This window comes from Sesamum indicum, linkage group LG1 (genome assembly GCF_026168435.1).
Source record: "Sesamum indicum cultivar Baizhima isolate 11 linkage group LG1, ASM2616843v1, whole genome shotgun sequence".
In the NCBI taxonomy this organism is placed as follows: Eukaryota; Viridiplantae; Streptophyta; class Magnoliopsida; order Lamiales; family Pedaliaceae; genus Sesamum; species Sesamum indicum.
The window spans coordinates 11,656,990-11,679,544 of NC_142657.1; the positions used below are offsets into that span (position 1 = coordinate 11,656,990).

Consider the following 22,555-nt stretch of genomic DNA (forward strand, 5'->3'; position numbering starts at 1 on the left):
AAATTCAAATTCGACAATCTCTTCATAATAGTGTCACTAACTTTTGTCTTAAGTTTAGAAACTTTTTTTGTAAGGGAGTAATACTCCTTATTTATGCTTTTCAGATTATGTGTTGTGAGATAATTGTATTCCTTAAATATATATTTTACTGATCATTATTATAAGGGAGTATTACTCATTGTTTACGACTTCGTAGATGATATTAGGGAGTTAATACTCCCTGTTGTATATTTAGCATTTTTACTGTATATCCTAGATGAAGTTAGGGAGTTAATACTCCCTGATCTAAATTTAGCCTTTTTTCTGTTTATACAGAAGGGACGGAGGTGGTTTAATTAAAAAAAGAAAAAGGAAAAAATTTAGGCATGCATGTTCCTTTTTGTGCGCCTACTATTATTTAACTTTACTATTTTGGTGGGCTGGTCCTTACTGTATTTCTTTTTTTCTTTCTCTACTCATCCACACTCTTTTGTTTGTTTCATTGAGAAGGAAGAGCAGCTCTGAATACTGTTCCCGGTGCCAGTCTTGTTGTGTTCTACATGACTGTGTGTGTGTGGTGCTTTCACAGTTTCTTTTCTATAATGTGAAATGGGGTGTTGTCAGACAAGCCTTTGAGCTCAAGAGAAGGAGGGAAAAAAATGATTGCTTTTATTAGCAATTTGTTGGGTTTTTTCTTTGGCTTCACTCGTCTGAGATCTGAAGTGGGGTATGGCCGTTTACCATGGGAACGTGCACTTTTATTGACTTGGAGTGCAAGTGTTTGTGAAAATGCTGTCTGTCTGTAAGGATGCTCTTTTCTTGATTATCATATGCCTCGGCCGGGGAATTGGCCCGTATTAGATTGCGTGTCTGTTCAAATTGGATCAGAGGTGGATCTTTAGAGGGTTCTTCTATCTAATACTATGTGTTAAAATTGTTAGTAGGGTCCATTCGTTTGTTGGCAATGTGGTATAAGATCTTGAAAATGCGCTTCTGAAATGTAGGGAAGATTTTAGATTCTTTGCTTCAAGTGTATTAGCTTTGATAGCTGTCATCCTCTTGTTTATCCTGAAGATATGGGTATAGTAGTGCATTTATTTGTACTTGAGTTGGTTAGCTTGAAACTAAGCTAGAGCATGTGAACTCCTCCTAGGTTGTAGCTGTGAACTGATTGGCGTGCATATAAGTATTTAATTCGTTGGTTTCTTGCCTACTTGTGTTATTTTGATTTGGGAAGACTATTTTCTGTCAGCACATAATGTTAAGCTAATGGTAGTTCTTGATTGTAATGCCCTTTGAGTTTGGTTTGTATGTTTGATGCTTGATTTTAAGAGCTAGTTTGTCGTTCTGATAATATGGGCATCGAGGCGAGAATATATATTTGTTTCGTAATTAATCTTCAAATCTATCTGTTGAACCAATATGTAATGAGTGTGTTTCTTGAGGTTTTACTGATCAATTTCCACTTTACATTCATTCCAGGAGGCGTATCTATCAATGAGACCGGACTGAGTAGAGATGGAATTAGACTTCGACAAGTACCGTCTTGTAGATAGAAGTCCTACAACTGTCCTACCACCTCCTCGGAGCAGAAAATCAAGTGGAAAGCCCAAATATGGAAATGATATACCGACCCTCAGTGATGAAGACTTGATCGAAATTAACTTTAGTCCTTACCATAGTGCATCATGCAGAGATGTTCAATCCCAAAGTTCGAGGGGTTCGGTCTATCAAAGTTCTGAAGAAGTGAGGCTGCTGCAGAAAACTGATGCTGTTGTTAGAAGGAAAAAGATTGAGTTCTCTCGAGAAACTGCTTCTGTATTCTCATTTGGAATTATTGATTCGTTATGTTGTTCGGATGAAGATAGCTCACTAGTGGAACACAACAGGCCCTCAGTAGTGTCTCTCTCCGAACAAAGTACAACTTCAGTTTGTGAAAACCATATAGAATTGCGTTCTCGGGATTCCATGACATCATCTCAATCTGTGACTGCTCCTATAAATGAAGCTAACAGCCTGGAAGAAAGAGATATGACTGTCAATTTGCAGAAGTCATTATCAGCAAGATTAGCTTTGCCGCATTCACCTGCTAAATCAGAGAGCGTTGGCTCAAGAGCCAGCAGTCTGAAGCCCCGGTTTCGCCCTGTCAGAAAGATGTTTGACCCTTTTGTTAAATCCAAGTCCCACAGAAATCTGTTGAGTAGTTCTATTGAAGCTGGTTGTGGAACGGGAAGCGGGCTTACTGGCATTGACAGCAAAAAGACAATTTGCAAATCGCTGCTGAATGATTTGTCGGACAAGTCATGTCGTGTGGAATACGATTATCATTGTGAAGAGAAAGAGAACCATAATTCAGTTCCGTGGTACTCTCCTGCACACCTGCATGGCCTTCTCAAGTTGGGAAATAAGCGTGGGGTGCCATTCTTCGAGTTTTCAGTGAAATCACCAGAAGATGTTTATGTTGCAAAGACATGGAAAGTAAAAGATGCTTTAACTGGGGTCTACACCTTCCATTCTCTTCGTCATAGAAGACAGAGTAGTGCTAGTGGATGGGGATTTAAAGACAGCAACCTAGAATCATCTCCGCTGGGACAGATGCAAGTTTCGTGTCGTCTGTGTACGGAATCTGAAGGTGCAGGAGAGTTGAATGATTCTATGGTGACAGAGTTTGTTTTGTATGATATTCTTCATTCAAGAAAAAGTACTTCCTCTCAAGATAATTCTAGTAGTTCACCTGATGACATTAAAGCACCCGTGGTTTCTGATGAGATTTTATCTTGGGGGAATTGTGAGCCAAACGAAATATTAGCTAAGACGAAGAGTAAAGGTCAACTTAATCATTCCCGTCAGAGTAGTCGCTTTGAATTATCAGCTTGTCAACCTCTTGCAGCAACAGATTTACGTCCAGAGCTAGAAATTGCAGCCATTGTTATGCAAGCCCCATCTGAAAAGAGAGAGAGTCTGAAATTTAATAGTGGAGATAAGAAGATAGACGAGAAATTTCCAGACTCTCTAGATCTTTGTCAGCTTGGTAAGGCAAAGGACGGCAGCTCTAACAATTCAAATCATGGGAAGATGCATGTCGTAATCCCAGCTGGGAACCACAGTTTGCCAATTACTGAAAGTCATGGCCCTTCACGGTTACTAGATAGATGGAGGTTAGGTGGAGGATGTGATTGTGGTGGCTGGGACATGGCGTGCCCTCTCAGCGTTTTTAGCAATCCAAATGTTGAGAATGCAGATGGCCAGCCCCTGATGGACAATCAGAATCCAATGGAACTCTTCTTTCAGGTAATTTCTTCCAACGACTTATGCAGGATCATAGTTTGCCTCATTTCCTGATTCATGCCGTTTCTAACATTAAGCCTTCCTGTCAAAATTTTATGCTGGAAATTTGGAAAGTCAGCTTACTGCACTTCTCATACAAGAAGGATTGTCGCCTTCTTTGAACCTCACCAACTAATTTACCTGGACTGTATTCCCGGATTCTTGAAATGCTATACTATTACATTTGACTTCCCATTCCCTTTGCTATGTAATAGTTAATTACATGGAAAACTGATCATGAGTGCTTCTCTGATTCATTTCACATGCTTGGAAGGTGTTTTTCTTCTCAAAAATACAAAATTATGTAATTCTTAAAGAGATATAAATGTTACCTTGATGCTTGTGTGAAACCTATAATTTGTATATCTTCCATGTAATTCTTAGTTCGTTTTGAACTCTATGATACCTATTTTGGTCTCTGACGACCTCTGCACTACTTATTGTGTAGGGACGAAAAGATGACATACCGGCATTTACCATGCGGATGATCGAGGATGGGAAATATGCAGTTGATTTCCACGCACAGTTATCTTCACTGCAAGCATTCTCCATCTGCATTGCTATTTTGCACACTGCTGACGCCTCCACGGTAACCAGGCAGGAGAGAAGAAAACAAATCTTGCAAAGTGGTTCCCTGAGGGTACTTGCTGAGGAGGAAGTTAAAAATACAATAGATGCAATAGCAGAGGAAGAGAAACCTATAGTTAACAAGAAGACGGAAGAAATCCTGCCTTTTTTCGTAATCAATCCACCGTTCTCTCCAATTGCTCGAGTATAGTGCTGCAATGCTGACAGATTCTTGAACACCACAAGTTGATCCTACCAAGTTGAAACCCTTCAAGGGCAAGCTCAAGATTGCATCAAAGACTGGTGGAAATAATTGAAAGGCCGAAAAAAGCAACCAGCATCGTTCATACGAGCATTCATGTAAATAAAAGTGCAGACGGTCGACGTCTAGCTCTTGTCCAGCTTCGCTGCATTGGAGGTGGCAAAACCTTTTCTCCTGGTACATTAATTTTCTATTTTAATAGCTAAATTCCAAGAAACACCAAAGTGTTGATATTCTTGTTACACTATACAGATTAGAGAGGAATATATAGAGGTTGGCAATCGTTGTTGACGAGTAGTTGTTCTTTCTTTTTTGAGGCATGTATTCTTTATGTAATTTAAGGTGTTGAAGGGGAGTATATCCTGAAAACCCAGATTTCACATTGTACCTATATACCATAAATGAAAGGGATAATTACACTTCCATTCTATAAAATTTGGTGTAATTACACAGACCTTCTGTAGTTTGGGAAATTACATTTAGCATCATTGAGTTTGCTTATTTGTTAGACGGAAGCAAACTTCAAGGGTGTTAAATGTAATTTCCCAAATCACAGAGAATCTATATATAATTATATCAAACCTCAGGGGAGGAGTGTGTAATTATCCCTAAATGAAAAAATGATAATCCATCTATCTTCTTTATCTTTCTCATTGTACGCTATGACCGGCCGGCTATAGCAGCTAGGCAGTCTGAACCGAAAAATATGGAGGAGAAGAAAGAGGTTAAAATTTTCGCCGTTGCCGGGGATCGAACCCGGGTCGCCCGCGTGACAGGCGGGAATACTCACCACTATACTACAACGACTTGTTTGTTCATGTAATTAGATTGTTTGATATATACAATGAAAACCAAAAACCATAGATTAAGTAATCAATGATCATGCAGTAAAACAGTACTTTCATCCATCTGCACAACTGCTTTGCCTGAACATGAATCTGAAATTAGTAGGCCAATACTCTGTCATCTCCCGTCCCCCTTACTCCAACAACATGGCTAATTATCTCATAATTTTTTCTTTATATTTCCTGTGGCGGAAGACGGATGATGGAGTAATTGTGGTTGAACGAGGACCTTTGATGGAAAATGTTGGCTTGTAAGTGGTTGTGGACATGAGAAGTCTTGAAACGAGCGCAACGTCTCCATTTCGTGCTACAACGATGGAGTTGCATGCCTACATCATGGCATTTGTAGGGAATGAAGAAGTTGTGTTCTAGAAATAATAGTTTACAGTTGAAAATATAAAAAAAAAAATTAGATTAAAGTGCGGATATCTTGCTCTCTTTAAGGAGATTTAAGTCCACTATAACAAACTTCTCACTACCCAACAATATTCACTCTTGACTTGTCCCTTCAGGATACAACAGCTCAACAACGTTGTATGACTCTAACTCATTCTAGACAATTAGTAGAGTCCAAAGCTCCACAAAAAAAGAACACCTTCCAACATTAATATAACTCTCTCATATAATTGCATGTAGTATGTGTATATATGAGTCTCAAAACGAGTAGAATGATGCTCTTTTTATAGATGTAGAAATCATCCACCATTTTGATGTGAATTAGTGGACAATTATGTAATAGAAAGTGGTGATAAATGAGTAGTAACGTGTATGAATATGGTGTAGTAGTGGGATGATGGTACTGAAAAAAGATTATTGCAAACATTATGACCATAAACATCCACTAACCTCAACTTCAATTGGAGGAATATGAAGAGACATACATTTTAATTTAAATATTAAAATGCAATATATATATACCTATACACACACTAACAAGTTTTTGTTTTGTATCAGTTAACTTGTATACGAACACAGGAATTTGAGTATGAAAAGGGAAGGAAGAAAAAAATAAAAATAAAGGAAAACATGAAGATGCTTTTGTGTTTGTCCTTTGGAATTCATGTTGTGTTGTAGAATTGATGGAAAATCAGTTTGAATGGTAGAAGTTGTAGTTCCAGTTAGTAAGGGAAAAGCAGCCCATACTGAATCACTATTGTGGAGATGGATGAAAGGGTACTTCAAAAATGGTGATTCAAGAATTTTTATTCCACCAAATGAAAAAGAAAAATATATGTGTCTGAGCCCGGGTTCGAACCGGGGACCTCTAGTGTGTGAGACTAGCGTGATAACCAACTACACCACCCAGACAACCATCAAGTTGTAGACATTTAAATAAGAATTTTTGAGAGTTGTAAATTTTAGCGAACTGAGATCTGTTAAGTGTACATTGACCACTTTCTTACCAACTGTTGTAGGATTTTGGCAGCCTTTGAGTACCTAAAATAAAAACTGAAACACATCATGCAACTGAAATCTTGCTAACTGAATTCATGGTTGTGGCTTCAAAAGGAAGCACCTGCATATCTGAAGAACATGAGACTACATAACTTCCAACTCATCAATAAGATGAGGATGCAATTTTAAAGATTTCCGCTACGACCTAACCTACATAGTTTACAAGAAGTTTCTATATAACCCTTTTAATATAACAATGCTCGTGCCTAAAGAGCCATGGGCTGGAGGAAGGTCCCCTATTGCTCTAATCTACAAACAAGAACGATGTTGCTAGTTCTTTCCTTCGTTTTTGACCTGCTTGCCTCTAGTGACTTAGTGCCAGTTTTTGGGAAGTTTCACTGCAGAGGAACTGCCAAGCGTTGCTCTTTTAGAACCTGTAAACAATAAAAAGCAAGTAAAGACGCGCGTAAATATTTAAGACTCAACCAAAGTAAACCACAGCCCTAATAACACCAAAATGCATCTGAAAATTTTGATATAAAGAAGAGGGTCTGTACTTGGAACTTTTGTGGAGCTCCTGCTAAATGACAACCGAGATGATCCTGCTTGCCCCTGCTTTGTGGGTGGTCTTGGAAGTTCGACCGGTACGTTGCGCCTGCAGTAAACCAAAAATCGAACATTGCGGATATCAGCGGGAGTACATGCGTTGAACTTTTTCCTAGTGTATCTTGTAATTGAAAGTCAGAAGGAAATCTCTAGATTACTTTGTTGACACATTGTATCTAATTGGAAGGTGGAACATGATCAAGACATAATATTGTGGATGATGGAATCTGTCTAAAAGGTAAAAAACTATCAATGGGATATGGTAAGGATGCCAAAACTTTGGCAAAAGTTGAGGCACTTGTACCTGTTGCATATCAGACCTTTTACCAGTATTAGAGAAAAAAAGATGTAAGAAATGCTCACTTTTCAGTTGAATCTGCAGATAGCTTTGCAATCTCAGGAATACTATTGATTGAAGCATCAGTTTGGGTTCCCAGAGAAAGAACTCCGTCAGACATATCACTAAGTTTCTCGTCAGTATCAGCATCTCCAGATTCCAAGAACTGTATGCCGCCGTTAGGACTTTTACCTCCATCAGCCAAATTAAGATTTGATTCAACGTCTTCCAGATAGTTTTCCGTACCACCTGCAGCTGCAAGTTTTGATTGTTGAAAGAATTCTTTGTGGTGCCTAAAATCATCCACGGACTGCTGAGAACCAGCATCTGAGTGCTTATCACTGTACTCAGAGCTATTGTCCATATCAAAGGCAGCTTTCCCATCAGAACTTTTAACTCCTGAAAGTTGTTGGCTTGATCGTCCTACTCCTATAGAAGAATTCCCATTGGTTTTGAGTAACCGCAACCGCACTATTTCCTCATCCTTCTTTGAAACAGCATCCTTTAGAGTAGCTACCTGCAAGATCAATACAAGTTAATTGGCTTTAGCTAGTTTCTTTTTGAACCCAAATGCTAGAAATAAAGACAGCTAATTGGACTTCAAAAAAAAGTGTTAATATAGCAACTAGCAATAGTGTGTACATATGGGCATAGAAATGGAAATAGCAAAATATGCCTTGCAAGCACCAAGTATTGGACTGGAAATTAGACCCAAATAAAAACATAAAGGAAGCAACAAATATAAATCAAAAACCAATAAGGGAGTAACAAATATCATGTTCTGATAATAATATCAGAAGAAAATTTACATTTCCTGTTGCCTTTTATGGACATATGCATGTAACTCATCCATATAAAAAACATAATGGTTTCGCTCAACCTTTCGAATTTTTTTTCCTATGCCTAAAATAACACCAACACAAAAACCAGCAAGCTTGCATCAGAAAATGGTTGATGCCCAGGATTAAAGAGGGTCCTACTGATACTCATAATATTTCTATGCATAAACTGTTTCAGTAATAAATTAAGGAGAGGGTAGTTGAATCAGTTTTAGCCTCCCAGTGGCATCTCCAAGGGCACAGAGGTAGTTGAATAAATGTCACTATCAACTACAACTCAGTGATGGTCCACAAGTTTTACAACCCTAACTTTTTGAACACAACACTAGCTCCACAAAGACATGAATGCATAATTAATACATTGTGAAGGCCGCCAAAGCATATTAGTGTCCCCATAGAGAAAAGAGTCTAAAACTTCTTCAGAGATCACTCTTTTATGCTGTTCCTTCCATCGTTTCATATGACTTGATCCACACCAATTATGATAATGGCCCAAAGGAAACAAAACTTCATGGTCCTGTCTTCTTGCATGGCAATCTTATAAAGAACTTTTGACTCATTCAAAATAAGAGCATGCCTGTGGTTCAAATGTCAGATTAGTATCACACAAGCAGCACAGAATATAGATTGAACAATCTTAGAAAGATCACATTTAGCCAACTGAGAGCACCAAAGGAAAAGTGCAATTTGTGTATAACAAGCTTCAGGATGAACTCAACCACAGAAGTCAAAATTTGATCAGTTTTAAAATGCTGATATTCAAATAATGACCTGTTCCATAAGTTCTCTGACACCTCTACCCTCCTTATTACTTCGTGCAGCACCCAACTCAACACCAGAAACCCTCTCGGCAAACTTAAGGGTACTTATAGTCTCCGAGTAGGATTCTACATCGGGATTCAGTTGTACAAACATGAGAGCCTTTGCTTGGCCACCTGCAACAAAAGCCCAAGAAACAACAGGAGGATTGACATGTGAAGTTTGAGAGCAACAGGAAGAAAGACAGAGAACTCAATAATAAGATACAATAAAAACAAAAGGCAAAAAGTTCGAAAAACTTCAACCTCCAATGAAGAATATAATTGGGGTCATACCAACCACTCAAGCACGGCCTAATTACCTAGAGAGCTCTGAAGAACTTGAGTTAATTTGCTATTTCTGTATGGTACATGAGGATTTTTTTGGGCCAGCGCAAAGATCACATCTCCCAAAGCCGATAAAGACCTGTTAATATGTTGTGCTTCACGCAATCTGTCTCCTGTTGCTTCAGATCGATCAACTCTTTCACTGCCAGCAAGATCAACCAAGTGCAGGCAACCACGCAAAACAGCATTCGTCTCCAAGTCCGTCCCACGGACATGAACAGTGAGGATACTGATCTCATTCAGGTAAAATCAAAATTAGGCACTTTCAGAAAATTGTTAAGAGCAGGAAACTGAGAGAAGAAATAGTGCCGACCTGTGAGACCGGCTGCTTCTCTCGTTCAAGGCAGTAGCCCCTACAGCCCGATTCATCAGGCCAATATTCATCAGCTCCAACACATCGGAAGTTGATTTAACAGGGTGCATGCTAGCATCAGGCACAGCCAACCCATTTGGTTGGGAACTATTCCAAATCCCAAGTGTATGCAAGTCAATGGGAAACCATGAATAACAGAATTGCATGATTGAGCCAACCAAAAGGAAAACATGTGAAAGGCAGTATATTGATCAGAATATTGCAAGTTTGACAAGGAAAACAGCTCCCTAGAAAGAATATTGCTTAGGAAAACAAGGGGAAACGCATAGGTTCATTAAAATATGAAGCCAAAAAAAAACACTTAAGAAGGATATCTCTTCTGGAAGCTGTCATTGCAGAGTAAGTCCCGAACTTGTTCGTTATATATTTCAACCATTTGAACACCAACTTCATATGCAATGGAGCTATGTCTATTCTGAGAGATATTGAAGAGATCATTCAGAGCTCTATAGTTGACCCCCCAATCCACAATTGATGTCGCATTAGGTCCCGTCTGGAAGCATTTGTTAATAGCATGAGCATAATAAACCAGAAATGAAAACAGATCTTCAATTAGCTCAAAAACTATGAGCTCACCATGGTGTAAGTCTTCCCTGAACCAGTTTGACCATAGGCAAATATGCAAACGTTATACCCATCAAGGACAGACCGAATTAATGGTTGGGTATCTCGAAACACCTCCTCTAGATACGAGAAGAATTTAACAATAGACAAGCACAAAGCACATGCAAAGGGAGAGTTAGCATAGGCCAGTGACCCAACATCCAAAAAGACGTTTGTCAATTAAAATTCAGATAGACAAAGAACCTTGAGTAGATGCAGGACCAAAGACCTTGTTGAATTTGAAAAGCCGATGACTGTCTTTTCCTGGTTTCAAGGGGTTTATAACAACCAACTCTCCGTTCTCACCAATGTACTGTATGGTTGTTTGTTTTCTACTTTGTCCGGGGAGGAATGGCCTTATACGACAATAAACTCTTATGTTACCTAGAAAAATGATCAAGGATAAATGAGCAAGTTATTTGCACCTAAGCATCTGTGACAGGCAAAGTTACAAACCTTTCAAATCTTGAACCTCGTTGTACAGTTTCCTATTTTCTTCAAGCACACTGTGATAATTCTGAGCAGCATCTATCAACCCTTTGATATTTACACCTGATAAAAGCCAATAAAATTAAAGCTAATAAATAATAATAAGTCGTAAATTGCAATCCAGAAGTTTTAAGTGCATAGAAAAATTCAGGTGTATGCCTACCAAAATGATAAAATTCTTCAGCATAGACATTCTTAATCTTCGAGACCTCTTGCTTTATGGACTCAGATGCCAACCTCAGGTCCTGATCAATCTCATAACATAAGTGACAATGAGGATCTATGTTAGATGTTAAGCTTAGAATTTCCACGCACCTGCAGGGATTCAAATTGAGAATCGATGAAGTGCCTGTATCCATGTTCTTTTCTTTTCCACCTCAAAAATTTTGATTCCGAGAAGTCCTCAAGCTCTTTTACTTTGTTCCTTGAATCAGTCAGAAGACGCTCAAGTTCCAGTATTTTTTTCAGTAGCTTATCTTTGGTTTCCTCAGCCCTGGCTTCCAATTGAAAGCACTTCTCTTCATAGTCCTGTTTGGTTAATCTTATTTCTTCCTCTAGTGATAAAATTAGACTCTCACAGCGGTCCTTTTCTTGCCTCAATATAGTTAAATCGTGTTGCTCGAGCTTCAGCACCTCCTCGATTTTAGTCTTCTCAAGCTGTCGGAGAAAAATAACATCTGAAGGACCAGAAAAAGAATACTACAAGAATCTTTCAAAAAAAGAATAAACAGAAGCCATTGTCTCACTCAAACCACACTGGCCAATTAATTGAATAAAGAAAAGGGCAGTAATTCAATTGAGCCATCTTCCAGAATAGCTTAAAGAATTATTCAATCTATCACTCGTTCGTTTCACGGCCTATGGAAAAGACTATCAACGCGATAATTGAGATATTGGACATATGCAAAGATAATGGTGTTGTGTGCATAGATTTGCTAAAAGCAAGTCAATGTAACACATTGAATGTATTAAGATAGAAGGGCTTAAAAGAAGTAACGAAATTTTGCTTGTGGAAAGTAAGTGCGAGCAGTATTCTGGGACCAAGTCATTTGCAATTATACAGCTTGGTTAAAAATCTAACCAGTAACTAAAAACTTAACTATGTTGATCAGTTCAAAAACCAGTAAATGCAGAGAAGGCACAAACCAAATAGAGCACAAAAAAAAGGACAACAAGAATCTTAATAGTCGTATGCTCATTGTTTTAAATATCACTAGAAGGTAAACTGCTGCCATTATCTACTGGCAAGTACATAATTATCCATAGATACACCTTACAGACTTGCTGCTTGCAGTTGTTAAATACCACATTTTATAATTGACTGAAACAGTTTGTTTCTTTCAGTAAGAGAAGCACCTTCATCTGTCGAAGCTGGTTCATGACAACCTGCTAATAAAAAAAGATCATAAGACGCAAGATATAATTAACAAAGGACAACCAGCATCCACATTGCAAGCAACCACCATTATCAGACCTCATTTTCTTCAGTAGTTCCAGTTGCTAGGGTTTCTAATGCTCTAATTTTTGATTGATACCTCTCTTCACGAGAGTTGTACAGTGTGCTTTGCTGCAATCGAGTAATACAGATCATAAACCATGTTGATGAAAAGAGAATGACAAGCAGTTGCTGAGAATATGTTACCTTCCTCATATTTTGGGCTTGTTTCGAAACCCGCTCCTGAATTTCTAGCATGACTAATTTCAAAATGGATGCAACACGCTGAGCAAAAAGCAAATTTTGAATTAAGAGAATAAAAAAGCAGTTGAAAAGTGGCCACCTGATATGGAAAGTAAACTGCCAAACTTTACCGGAAATTTATACTGATATATCAATACATGCTTGCATTATACCATACCTGAGGGATGTTCTCATTCTTTCCTTCAACGCATTCATCCAGAATCATATTCGTGACAGTGAAAAGTGATTGCGTAGAGGTATTCTGCATTTGTTAAGTAGATTAAAGCATAAGAAGAATGAAGATGTAAGAATATGATCAGTTTCAGGGGGTTTTTCCTTTTTCCTCTTTTTTCTGCACTGCACATGTGTATTGGGTGGTTGGGGGTTGGGGTTGGCATTACCTCTAAACTAGGGATATCCCCATAATGGCCACACTTTGCTTGGAGGACATCAGAAAAATAACTCCCTACATAGTGAAAAGATTCAACAGCAGGTTTATATGAGTGGCAAAATGTCCCAAAATAGCTGAAGGAAACAGGATGAACACATTTTGGAACCATAAAACCTAGTTCACTGACATGCATCAGTTGATAACTGCAAGAAACAATTTTCACTTTTGTTAACATAAATATCGTAAAATAAAATGCTTAGTTTTCTCTCTTTAGCAATATATTACAAGTCTACTCCAAAATCAGGTAAGAGACTATCCATTGAGGAAGGAAGATAAAAGAATTGAACATAAAGGGTTTCATTCTACAGCAACTTCGGTGAATAACAATGCAACATTAGCTTCAGTATGCATAGAGGTTGCATTTCTAGTGAACTAACAATTGCTGCTGAAATTTAGGCATACTGAAAAATAGATAGAATCATAGAAACAACTAGTTAATGCTACTATTAGCTTTAAATGTATGGAGAAGTAGAAAAGGTAAAATCGGATGGTAAATTAGCAGACTAAGAGTTTAACACTTCCATGGAATAAGCTATTCTAAGTTTCCAGAGGTCGCACTACACCAGTTAATGTAGTGGAACAATGGGAAAAAGAGAACCTTTTAAAGAAGTTAGTTGGAGGAAAAATAATTAACTGCTGTTTACCTTCAGAGAGACCATTAAAAGCTTCTATTCTTCCAGGAATAGTGTCATCGCTATCTTCCTTTAAGGTTCCTAGTCCCCCGTTTCCACTCTCACTTACTTCTGGCTCTGGACCCATTATAAACTCAACAGATGATTGTAAAGACCACCAACGGGTACGCCCCTGAAAGGTGAAAAAACAAATAAACGAAATTAGAAATAGGACATCCTGAACAAAAACTTAGAAACAATTTTGTTCTCTCTCCCTCCTACTTCGAAGTTAGAACTAAAATAGGTTTCAGGTGAGGACAAGACAAGTATTTTATATTTTATATATCATCTGAATTTCTGCCCGATGGAAACATGTCAATGGTTTTCTTGAGTTGCATCACAAAATTATAAAGGATATTTCAGGACAGTTGTGAGCTATTTCCCAAAAAAAGGGCATACATTATGCATGTTCAGACAAGGAAAGTACTCAATCAGCAAGGCATATCAGATATCGACTGAGGATTTATTTAAACCTGGCTTATATAGAAAAGTCCAACACAATGCAATGAATTAAACCTAATGAGTCCAAATATTGCTCCAAAATGCTAGACCTTAACCTCCATATTAGAAGAAAACATGTGATAGAAGCTAGATCTAATAGCCACTCAGCACTACATTCGAACACAATGCTTCTAGAGCCTGACTTAATATGGTAATTCAACAGCAGTTGACAAAATTCATTTAGCCGATAGGAGAAATACCATGTCGACAGTATTACCTAGGTCCAGAAGATATAGGTTTCATATAGCCAGAGAAATGACGTTGTCATCCTGAATCAAGTCGAGTACTCCTTGAGGCTATCAGAGACCTAACATTTGACAATCACTCAACAAAAATTGCTTCTGTGTTATATTTCCCGCATTTGTTCCACCGGAGTACCTCTAGCTCCTGACACCATCAAAAGCTTTCTCACAAGTCTAATCTCCTCACAAATTCAACAAACATATAACATGGACTAACTCCACACATCCTTTTAAGATATGACCATCTAAGACAATGACAAGGCACAATATCTAGGAGAAAATATTTTTGGGTCACACATAGAAATGTTTCCAGAAAGGGGAAGTAAACTCAGTCTTTCAGATTGCCTTCCAAGATATGCACAGATTTCAAAGAAAAAGAAAGTGATAAGAGTTAAACACAACAAAGAAGAAAGGATAGATGAGTCAAAAGTAAAATATAAATCTTAGTCTGCACCACTACCATAAGAATGGAATGACATGCAATTCAAGCATGGAACTTTAAGTCTTCAATGACTAGGGAATTACACTTAAGAACAAAAAAAGAACTGGATGGAGTTCTGAGACCAAAAGAAAGAATGAAACAAGGACATGACCGGAAAGGAACTAAGATGCAAGGTACCAGGTAGATAGTAATAAGGCTCGGGCAAAAAGAAAAAAAAAAAATTCACTTGTAGGTTGCAACTTCAGGAAATTAGCGTTCTACAGCAATGTGAAGCAATTACAAAGTTTGATTCAGTCTTTAACCAAACAACATCAAGCACCATGATATTCCAACTGCAAAAAGAATAGTCAAATAGCAAATAATAATGTAGGTGTTTCCCACTCTGTTTGGCTAAATAAAATGCTATCCCTTCTTCTCCAGCTCCCCTGACCTAGACAAAAATGAAAAAGTTGACCAGATCTCTTTTCCTGCCATATACATTTTTCCACTTTACATAAGCATTCCCATACCATATTTCCAAGCCAAAAGCAGGTAACAATCCATGAGCATCAAATGAACTAGCGTTCTAACTTTGAATTACAAGCAGATCTAGAACACAAGTTAAGGTAGTCATTGCAAGATAATACTGAAAAATGACGTCTAACTTTTTGAGAAAGAGAATAGGAGAATAATAGATTGAACTGCTATAAACTGGACCAGATGTACAAATAGACGAGTCAAACTACAGACTAAACACTAGAGCTTTTGGCAACTCCAAACAAATAACCATCCATATATTCATAAATATACAAGTAAATAAACAATTTATTGCCCATTTCATTTTAGAGTAACTAAAACCCTACATTGCGTCAAAATCCCACAACTTCTTGGTCTACATTCGCAGAAGACCCAATCTTGAAACCGTACCGAGTAAATTCACTAACCAAATCGGAACAAGAGTACAACCCAAAACAAAAACCCCAACGAAGTTTGGGGGAAAAAAAAAAGTACAAACCTAAATGCAGCCCAAATGCAGAGCAACCCCGTTATCAATCAAAGAAATCGGAGTCCCAATCTTTTCCCACGATTCTTCATCTTCATTTCCCCATTCCCTAATCTTTTCCAGCTGCAACCCAGAAACACAAAAAGGGAAAAGAGCTCCGCAGCTGCAGGGACGGCACAACAGCTGCCTTTGTTTAGAAGCAAAGCAAAATCGAGATGGAGAAAATGATGACGAACTGAAACACTTACAGGCCAAAACTGAGGAGAAAGAAAAAGAAATTGGGTAAAATTCCCTTTTTCGGGGGGATTTTGGTTTTTGATTTTCTTCTTTAATTTTCAAACGGATTTGATTTTGTTTTTCTTGAATTTTGTGATTTTGTTTAAGTTTAAGGATTTGAAAAAACACAGTGAACGGTGTGGGCCTCCACCATCATGTTTCTTTGGAATCGTATTCCCGCCTTGCCTTCCCCATGTGCTGTTACTTTTTCTTCTACTTTTTTATTTATTACCTTTTAATTATAAATTACCGACTCTCGTAAAATTTATTTTGATACTCGAATTTTATCATTAATATCATTTTCACATTCAATTAATATTTTTTATTTATTTTTTTATCCGATATTTTATTTACCCTTAGATATTAAATAAAAATTTATATTTACCCTTAATAAACTTATTACTGACTTATTGCAGGTCAAACAATTTTTTTGAACTAAACTATCATTATAACAATAAAGATATACCTCCTCACATGCATTAACGCGTGAAGATGTATGAGGATAATTTGTTCATAAAAAATTTTATTTAACCTACTATAAGTCAGTAATAAATCAATCGGGGCCCAAGATAAACTTTTTTTTGTTAATATCAGTAAATTTGGTTAATTTTGACTAATGTATGGACTTATTTGTTAGACGAAAGTAAACCTTAGAAGTACTAAATGTAATTTTTCAAACCATAAGAGTCCTACGTGTAATTATACTAAATCTTAGGAGAGTATAATTGCCCCTATAACAAACCTATAAGACTTAAATATTTGTTCAACATGAAAATACTTTTGCATTTAATCAATATATTAGTTTGATTTTATTTCCAATTTTCAATTGTTAAAATAATAATTAAAGCAAAAATGCGTTTATTTATATATTTTTTTATTAAAAATATATTAATCTAATATCATAATTCAATATAAAATACAATTTCATCAATCAATGAGAACACATTCTCATTTCACATGAAAACTTAAATAAAATTGAAAATATAAATTTTGTACTGAAAACTAAAAATAAAAACATAAACAAACAGATCAAAATTTAAATTTTCGAAAGTTCAAATTCAAAATGAATTTTTGTCAGGTTGCAGTGCATTTTTTATTTTACTTGCTATATTATTAATTATTAAGTAATGAGTTTTATCTTATAAATATTAATAAATAATTAAAGTGAATAGAGAATAACATAATAATAAAATATTAATATCAAGCATAATACTCAAATATATATATATATATATAAAATAACAGTCGAATGATTCAAATAAAGATAAAATATATCGGTCGAAATTTATTAAAACTTATCTTTAGTATATTGATTATTAGAGTAATTGGGTATCGGAGTGATATCAATAGTATATTTGAGTATTAATTGAGTCATTTAAAATTACTCGAATATTAATTTTGTCATTTAGAATTATTTGAATATCAAACCGATAAAATTTGGATACCAATACAAAATTTAGTCCTTATTAATATATAGGTGTTTATTTAATTTAAAGATAAATTGTCGAAGCGCAGTCGAAGTGTCTGCGTAATTTTAAATGTAGTGTATTTTTCAATTTAATTTAGTAAAAAAATTTAAGATTACGTAAATAATTAGTTCAACAAAATAAATGAATATTGAATATGTATGAATAGAAAATTATAAGGAGTTAATTGATTAAAAAAATGAATAATTTGAGAATAAATAATATAATTCGGAAATATTTTTCGCAATAAATATTTTGCCAATCAAGATAATTATTACAAGGATATCACCTTTAATAAATAGTTATTTGTATATTTTAATTTGTAATTGCTATTTAATTACAAATTATTGATAGGTACATTGATTGAAATTCGTAATAAAATGCTACACAATTAATTAACCAAAAGAATAAACTTCACTAAAAATTGTGAATTTCTATTGTAATTATAATCATATTATTTGGGTATTACTCTATAATAAAATAAAGTGATATACTTAATTACTTTAGTTCGGATTCAAGTTTCACTGCACGTGTGAGTATTTATTTTATTTTACATTAGTTTGTTATAATTTATTATTTCATAATTTTTAATTATATTGATGTATTGATTGAATCGATATATTATACAATCGTATTTCATTTATTAAAATATTGTTGTAATTAGATAAATACCTTTTTCATCAAAAAAATAAAGGGTAAAATCCATATTATCTCCCCGTAATACCAAAAATATTTAAATAAACTCCTGTGATAAAATAAAAGACGATATAATCCTCTGTAAAATTTAAAAAGGTGCACATTATCCCATCCCCTCTAGAATTCTATTTCACGCGCTAAAAGTGGGACAAGGTAAGTATTTTTTGCCCCTAAATAATTAAACTACTCCTGTCTTTAAACTATACATATTTTAAAAATATAATTTTGAGTTATATGTATATATAAAGAAACCTAAAAGAAATTAAAATGAAAAAAATGAAGATAAGTCGTTGACGGACGGGTTGGAGCTGGGGGGGTGTAAAAATGCTTGTTATTGGATGCCTTTCTAACGGTGTAGACTCGTGTTAAGAGGTGGTCGGGCGATGGAAAAAAAAAGTGATAGAAGATGGGGGGACGGGATAGAATCTTTTGAGCAAAAAAATAAAGATAATTCGCTAACGGATTGGAGATTTTCAGTTGATGGGGTATAAAAAATGCTCGCCGTTGGACGGACTTCCCAACGGTGGTAAGCTCGCATAGAAAGGTGGTCGGACGGCGGAGATATGGGAGGAGAAGAAAAGTACATTTAAAATACATACATATAAATACAAATATATATATATATATATTTCTATATTAATATATATATGTATTAAAATAATATATTTTTATTTTTTATAAGCATGATTGAATCTGAACTATAAGTTTAGATCAGATTAAATATAGCCATTGATCAAAAAGGATATTTTTTCATTATAACATAAGAGTCATGTTCAAATGCACCAGGGGTAATGCAAATCTTTTTAAATTTTACAAGCGGTTATGTGACTTTTATTTATCACAAAAATTTATTTGAACGTTTTAGATATCACATAGCGTAATATAAATTTTACCGCCCAAGAAAAAGCTCCTGCATAATCAGCCAAAGAGAAAAGCCTAAAAATATTTGGAAGACATTGTTTGGATCCAACTCAAACTTACACTAATAAAAAAGATTTTTGAAGAAAATATAAAGTTTATTAGAAAAATACCAAACGCTCGTAAAGTTTCTTAACAAATTAGTATAGTTGTCATACTCAAATATGCATGCACAATTAATTTTAAAAAATTTGTTATTATTTAAAAATATATGTTAATTAAATAAATAAATAAAAAAGAAATATAAAAAATTAAGAGAAAAATAAAAATTAATTAATTAATTAAAAAAAAGAAAAATTGAAGGACCACAAAAAAAAAAAAAAAAGAGATACCAAAAGGGTGCTCTCACTTAATATTAATGTAAAGATATTTCAAGACATTTTTATTTCATTTCATTTTTTTTTAACATTGCAAAATCTACCAAAAAAACATTAGAATTTAAGGTAAATTACGACCACATTGGCTCTTGGAGCAGTTACAAGTACTTTCTCGTTGTTTAAAAAATTACAAAATAAACGTCCGTTAGACTCCATAGATTTTCATCTATTTTTTATGATAAATTGACCAAAATATCATTTTAAATTATGAATTGTATTTTTATATACTTTTGAGAATATTTTATGAACTAATTACAATATGGCTTATTTACTTTATTATGATTTTTTATATTTTTTTCAAACATTTTTATTTTTAGAATTAATAAGGGCAACATAATAATTTTTTTATTATTGTGTAGGGACTGCATAAATATTTTTATTTGATAGATATTTATAATTTTTTTAAATATTAAAAAATATTTATAATCATATTAAATTTAATGACATGATAACTGTAATTTACACCTAGAATTTAAGGAGACGTGAATTGCAATTTACCTCGGAAGAGGGTACGACAGTTTAGTATTTGATAGAGTGATGTCGTGATTAAGACTTTGATTTTAGTAGAAATTGGTGATGATGATGGTGTCTGAAATTTAGTAGAAATTGGTGATGATGACTTTTGTCTTCTCAGACACCAATAGGTATCGTGCCCCATTCCTGGGAATACCACGACAGCCCCGCCCACAACTCCAACAGCCCTCTCTCTCCTCGATTTTATATTTAAGTTTCTCTCTCCCCCTCTCTCACTCTCTTTATATATATATATATGAAAAATAGTAAAAGAAAATTAAAATATATATATATATGTGTATATTTTTCTAAAAGTTGTTGCTATGGTTCATTTTTGTAATTTTATATTAAAAATAAGATAAAGAAAAGTATTAAATTGTGTGTTTCTCTTAAAACACACACAAAAGTTCGTGATATTTTTCGTTGGTTTTAATAACTAAACACATTAACAGCAAAGAATTTTGATTTGGTAGATGAAGTTGAATTTCTATTACCAATAGGTCATGTTCTTGATCCCACTAATATACAAGCATCAGTTTACTTTAATCGATCAGTTATTTATATACATATATATTTAATATTGAGAATCAACGTATATAAAACTTTTAATGATTGAAATGATGATTTAATTATTATTAATTTTGATGCGGGTAAAAACCGCACAAGTCCAATAGTCTTGGATTGGTGTATAGGACCTGGGCCGAAATGTAAGAGGATCTTGAAGAGGAAGCCTGCGAAAACAGTGTAGCACTTTGACACCCAAGTTAATGATAGATTTAAAATAAAATAAACGAGAAAGATAAATAATTTCAAAGAGGAATTGCAATATGGTGAATAAAATTGAAAATAAACTCAAGAACACACGGTAGTATGTTTGTAGAATGAGCAAAGATGGTTTTTGAGAAGAAAGAGAGTCGGTATCTATCAAGGGGATCAAACCTGTACTTATAAAGGGGTATTCCCGTCCAACGAGGGTCTACCCTCCCTCTTGGATCCTCGAAGGGGTTGGTTAGGATGTTGGGATAAAGTTGGGGTAGTCCTTATCCATTGGCTAGTAATATTTCAGTAGGAGTCCTTTGGTCTTGGGAGTCCCTTGGTTCGTGAGAAGTCCTACTGGCCTAGGAGTCCTATCTGTTAGGGATTCCTTGAGCTTCTATGATTTGAGTTGGTTGTCCATGCTTATACCACCTGGATGCTACGAGGTAAAGAAGCTGCCACGTGGACCATCCTTTTGGGGCCTTGTTGGGCTTCACTTCTAAGCCAAGTTCAGTCTCTGCCCTTGGGCTGCCTTCCTCTTTCTTGGGCTAGCGATCCATTTGGAATATCTGGGCCTATTAGGTTCATTAGGGGGCTAGGCCGCCCAAGCCCCTTGATTTCACGTTAGGTTAAGCCGTGGTGGGCCTAAGCCCACAATTCTCCTTCCTAGGTCACTTGGGCTATTGGGCTGATTAAAAAAGCCTGGGCTATCTCAACTGCATATATCACACAGTCCCCCTCACTCTAAGAAATAGGGCGTCCGCGGTTCCCAATTAATCAAGGGGGTTCCTTCATCTTCTATCACCAAGGACATTCGCTGGGGTATCCCTCCATTTCTTCCAGTCTAAATTTTCGCCCTCAATTTTGTATGCTTCATGCTATGTTCCCTTGTCAGGTTTGAATTTATGGCTATGGCTTAGCCTAGCTATCATTATAGTTATATCACTGGGTGCACTTGGGCTACCTTTTCTCTTCCCACACGCCAATGTCTTTGGTAACCGCTCAATGAAGGGCGGTTACCTTGGTTGAGTGTAGACTTAATCACCTCACTTTCTCTTTTATTCCAGCCATACTTCCAACCTTTCGATTCCTTCTTCTTCCGTGCTTTTGAAGAGAGAGAGAGATTTCAGGTTCATAAAAGGTTTCCTTGGCTCCTTATTCTTCCTTCTTGATTTTTTGTTTCATCATATTTCTCCATCACTTGTATCATTATATCTTCCTCTGACGAATCGGTGAGATTCATGGGGAGGCTCCAGCAATGATCCCTCTAAAGCCATGTCTAAGTAGATAGGGAGTCTAGTGAGGCGAAGGTGGCCAGCCAATTGGGGACGGACTGGGCTCCTTCATGCCTTCGTCTGTTGGGATTCACCATTTTGTGGAAGAATTTGGGATCCCGCCGGAGTTTACTATTTATGTCCCCGTCCCTGACTGCTGCCCCAACTCTCCACCCCCTAACAAACTTAGGTTTATTTTCTTCACAACTTATGATAGACTTTCGCTTCCCCATCCCCCCTTCTATGAAGAAGTCTCATGCCTTTTTCAAGTTCCCTTAAATCAGTTAGTTCCCAACTCCTTTCAAGTTTTAGCTGCTATTTTCATGATTTTTCAATTTCATTGCGTCATACCTATTGGCAGAATCTTTTCCCAGTGTTTCTAATTGAAGCGCTTAGAACTTAGGGTTTTCCATTTTTTCCCTAGGAGAAGGGTGGTCTTCTTGCTTGTTCCTAAACATTTGAAATGGAGTTTTTCTTTGTTTTTCCTCCTCAGCCTTAATCTATTCCCCATCATTGAATTTTTGAATCTCCAACTGATGTGCCCA

General features: G+C 35.8%; 2 protein-coding genes and 2 non-coding genes across 9 annotated transcripts; 1 reads left to right on the top strand and 3 right to left on the bottom strand.

Annotated features, from left to right (window-relative positions):
- The first annotated feature begins 391 nt into the window (after positions 1 to 391).
- Positions 392 to 4,570, top strand: LOC105157872 (uncharacterized). 4 transcript variants are annotated; one of them, XM_011074395.3, is made up of 3 exons: positions 392 to 869; positions 1,462 to 3,270; positions 3,755 to 4,570. In XM_011074395.3, the coding sequence occupies exons 2-3, from the start codon at positions 1,498 to 1,500 to the stop codon at positions 4,082 to 4,084; spliced, it is 2,103 nt and encodes a 700-aa protein (XP_011072697.1). In that variant the 5' UTR covers positions 392 to 869; positions 1,462 to 1,497; the 3' UTR covers positions 4,085 to 4,570. The 4 variants fall into 4 exon arrangements, with proteins under 4 accessions (XP_011072697.1, XP_011072713.1, XP_011072680.1 ...); XM_011074411.3 differs by having other exon boundaries at positions 392 to 781; XM_011074378.3 differs by having other exon boundaries at positions 393 to 706.
- Positions 4,571 to 4,870: 300 nt separating this feature from the next.
- TRNAD-GUC (transfer RNA aspartic acid (anticodon GUC)) lies at positions 4,871 to 4,942 on the bottom strand. The gene has a single exon. It is a non-coding gene; the product is annotated as a tRNA-Asp (tRNA).
- Positions 4,943 to 6,214: 1,272 nt separating this feature from the next.
- Positions 6,215 to 6,288, bottom strand: TRNAV-CAC (transfer RNA valine (anticodon CAC)). The gene has a single exon. It is a non-coding gene; the product is annotated as a tRNA-Val (tRNA).
- Positions 6,289 to 6,442: 154 nt separating this feature from the next.
- LOC105157900 (kinesin-like protein KIN-14J) lies at positions 6,443 to 16,122 on the bottom strand. Of its 3 annotated transcripts, XM_088881185.1 has the most exons (21): positions 15,983 to 16,122; positions 15,747 to 15,897; positions 14,286 to 14,455; positions 13,541 to 13,700; positions 12,847 to 12,911; positions 12,624 to 12,707; positions 12,410 to 12,487; positions 12,242 to 12,334; positions 12,124 to 12,153; positions 11,083 to 11,424; positions 10,931 to 11,012; positions 10,735 to 10,830; positions 10,483 to 10,662; positions 10,252 to 10,358; positions 9,989 to 10,168; positions 9,616 to 9,779; positions 9,278 to 9,531; positions 8,929 to 9,092; positions 7,345 to 7,835; positions 6,933 to 7,030; positions 6,443 to 6,809 (listed from the first exon to the last, which is right to left on the bottom strand). In XM_088881185.1, exons 4-21 carry the CDS (start codon positions 13,653 to 13,655, stop codon positions 6,748 to 6,750), a joined length of 2,685 nt encoding a protein of 894 aa, XP_088737311.1. In that variant the 5' UTR covers positions 13,656 to 13,700; positions 14,286 to 14,455; positions 15,747 to 15,897; positions 15,983 to 16,122; the 3' UTR covers positions 6,443 to 6,747. The 3 variants fall into 3 exon arrangements, with proteins under 3 accessions (XP_088737311.1, XP_088737307.1, XP_088737309.1); XM_088881181.1 differs by having other exon boundaries at positions 15,747 to 16,083; XM_088881183.1 differs by lacking the exon at positions 14,286 to 14,455 and having other exon boundaries at positions 15,747 to 16,083.
- Between the last annotated feature and the right edge of the window lie 6,433 nt (positions 16,123 to 22,555).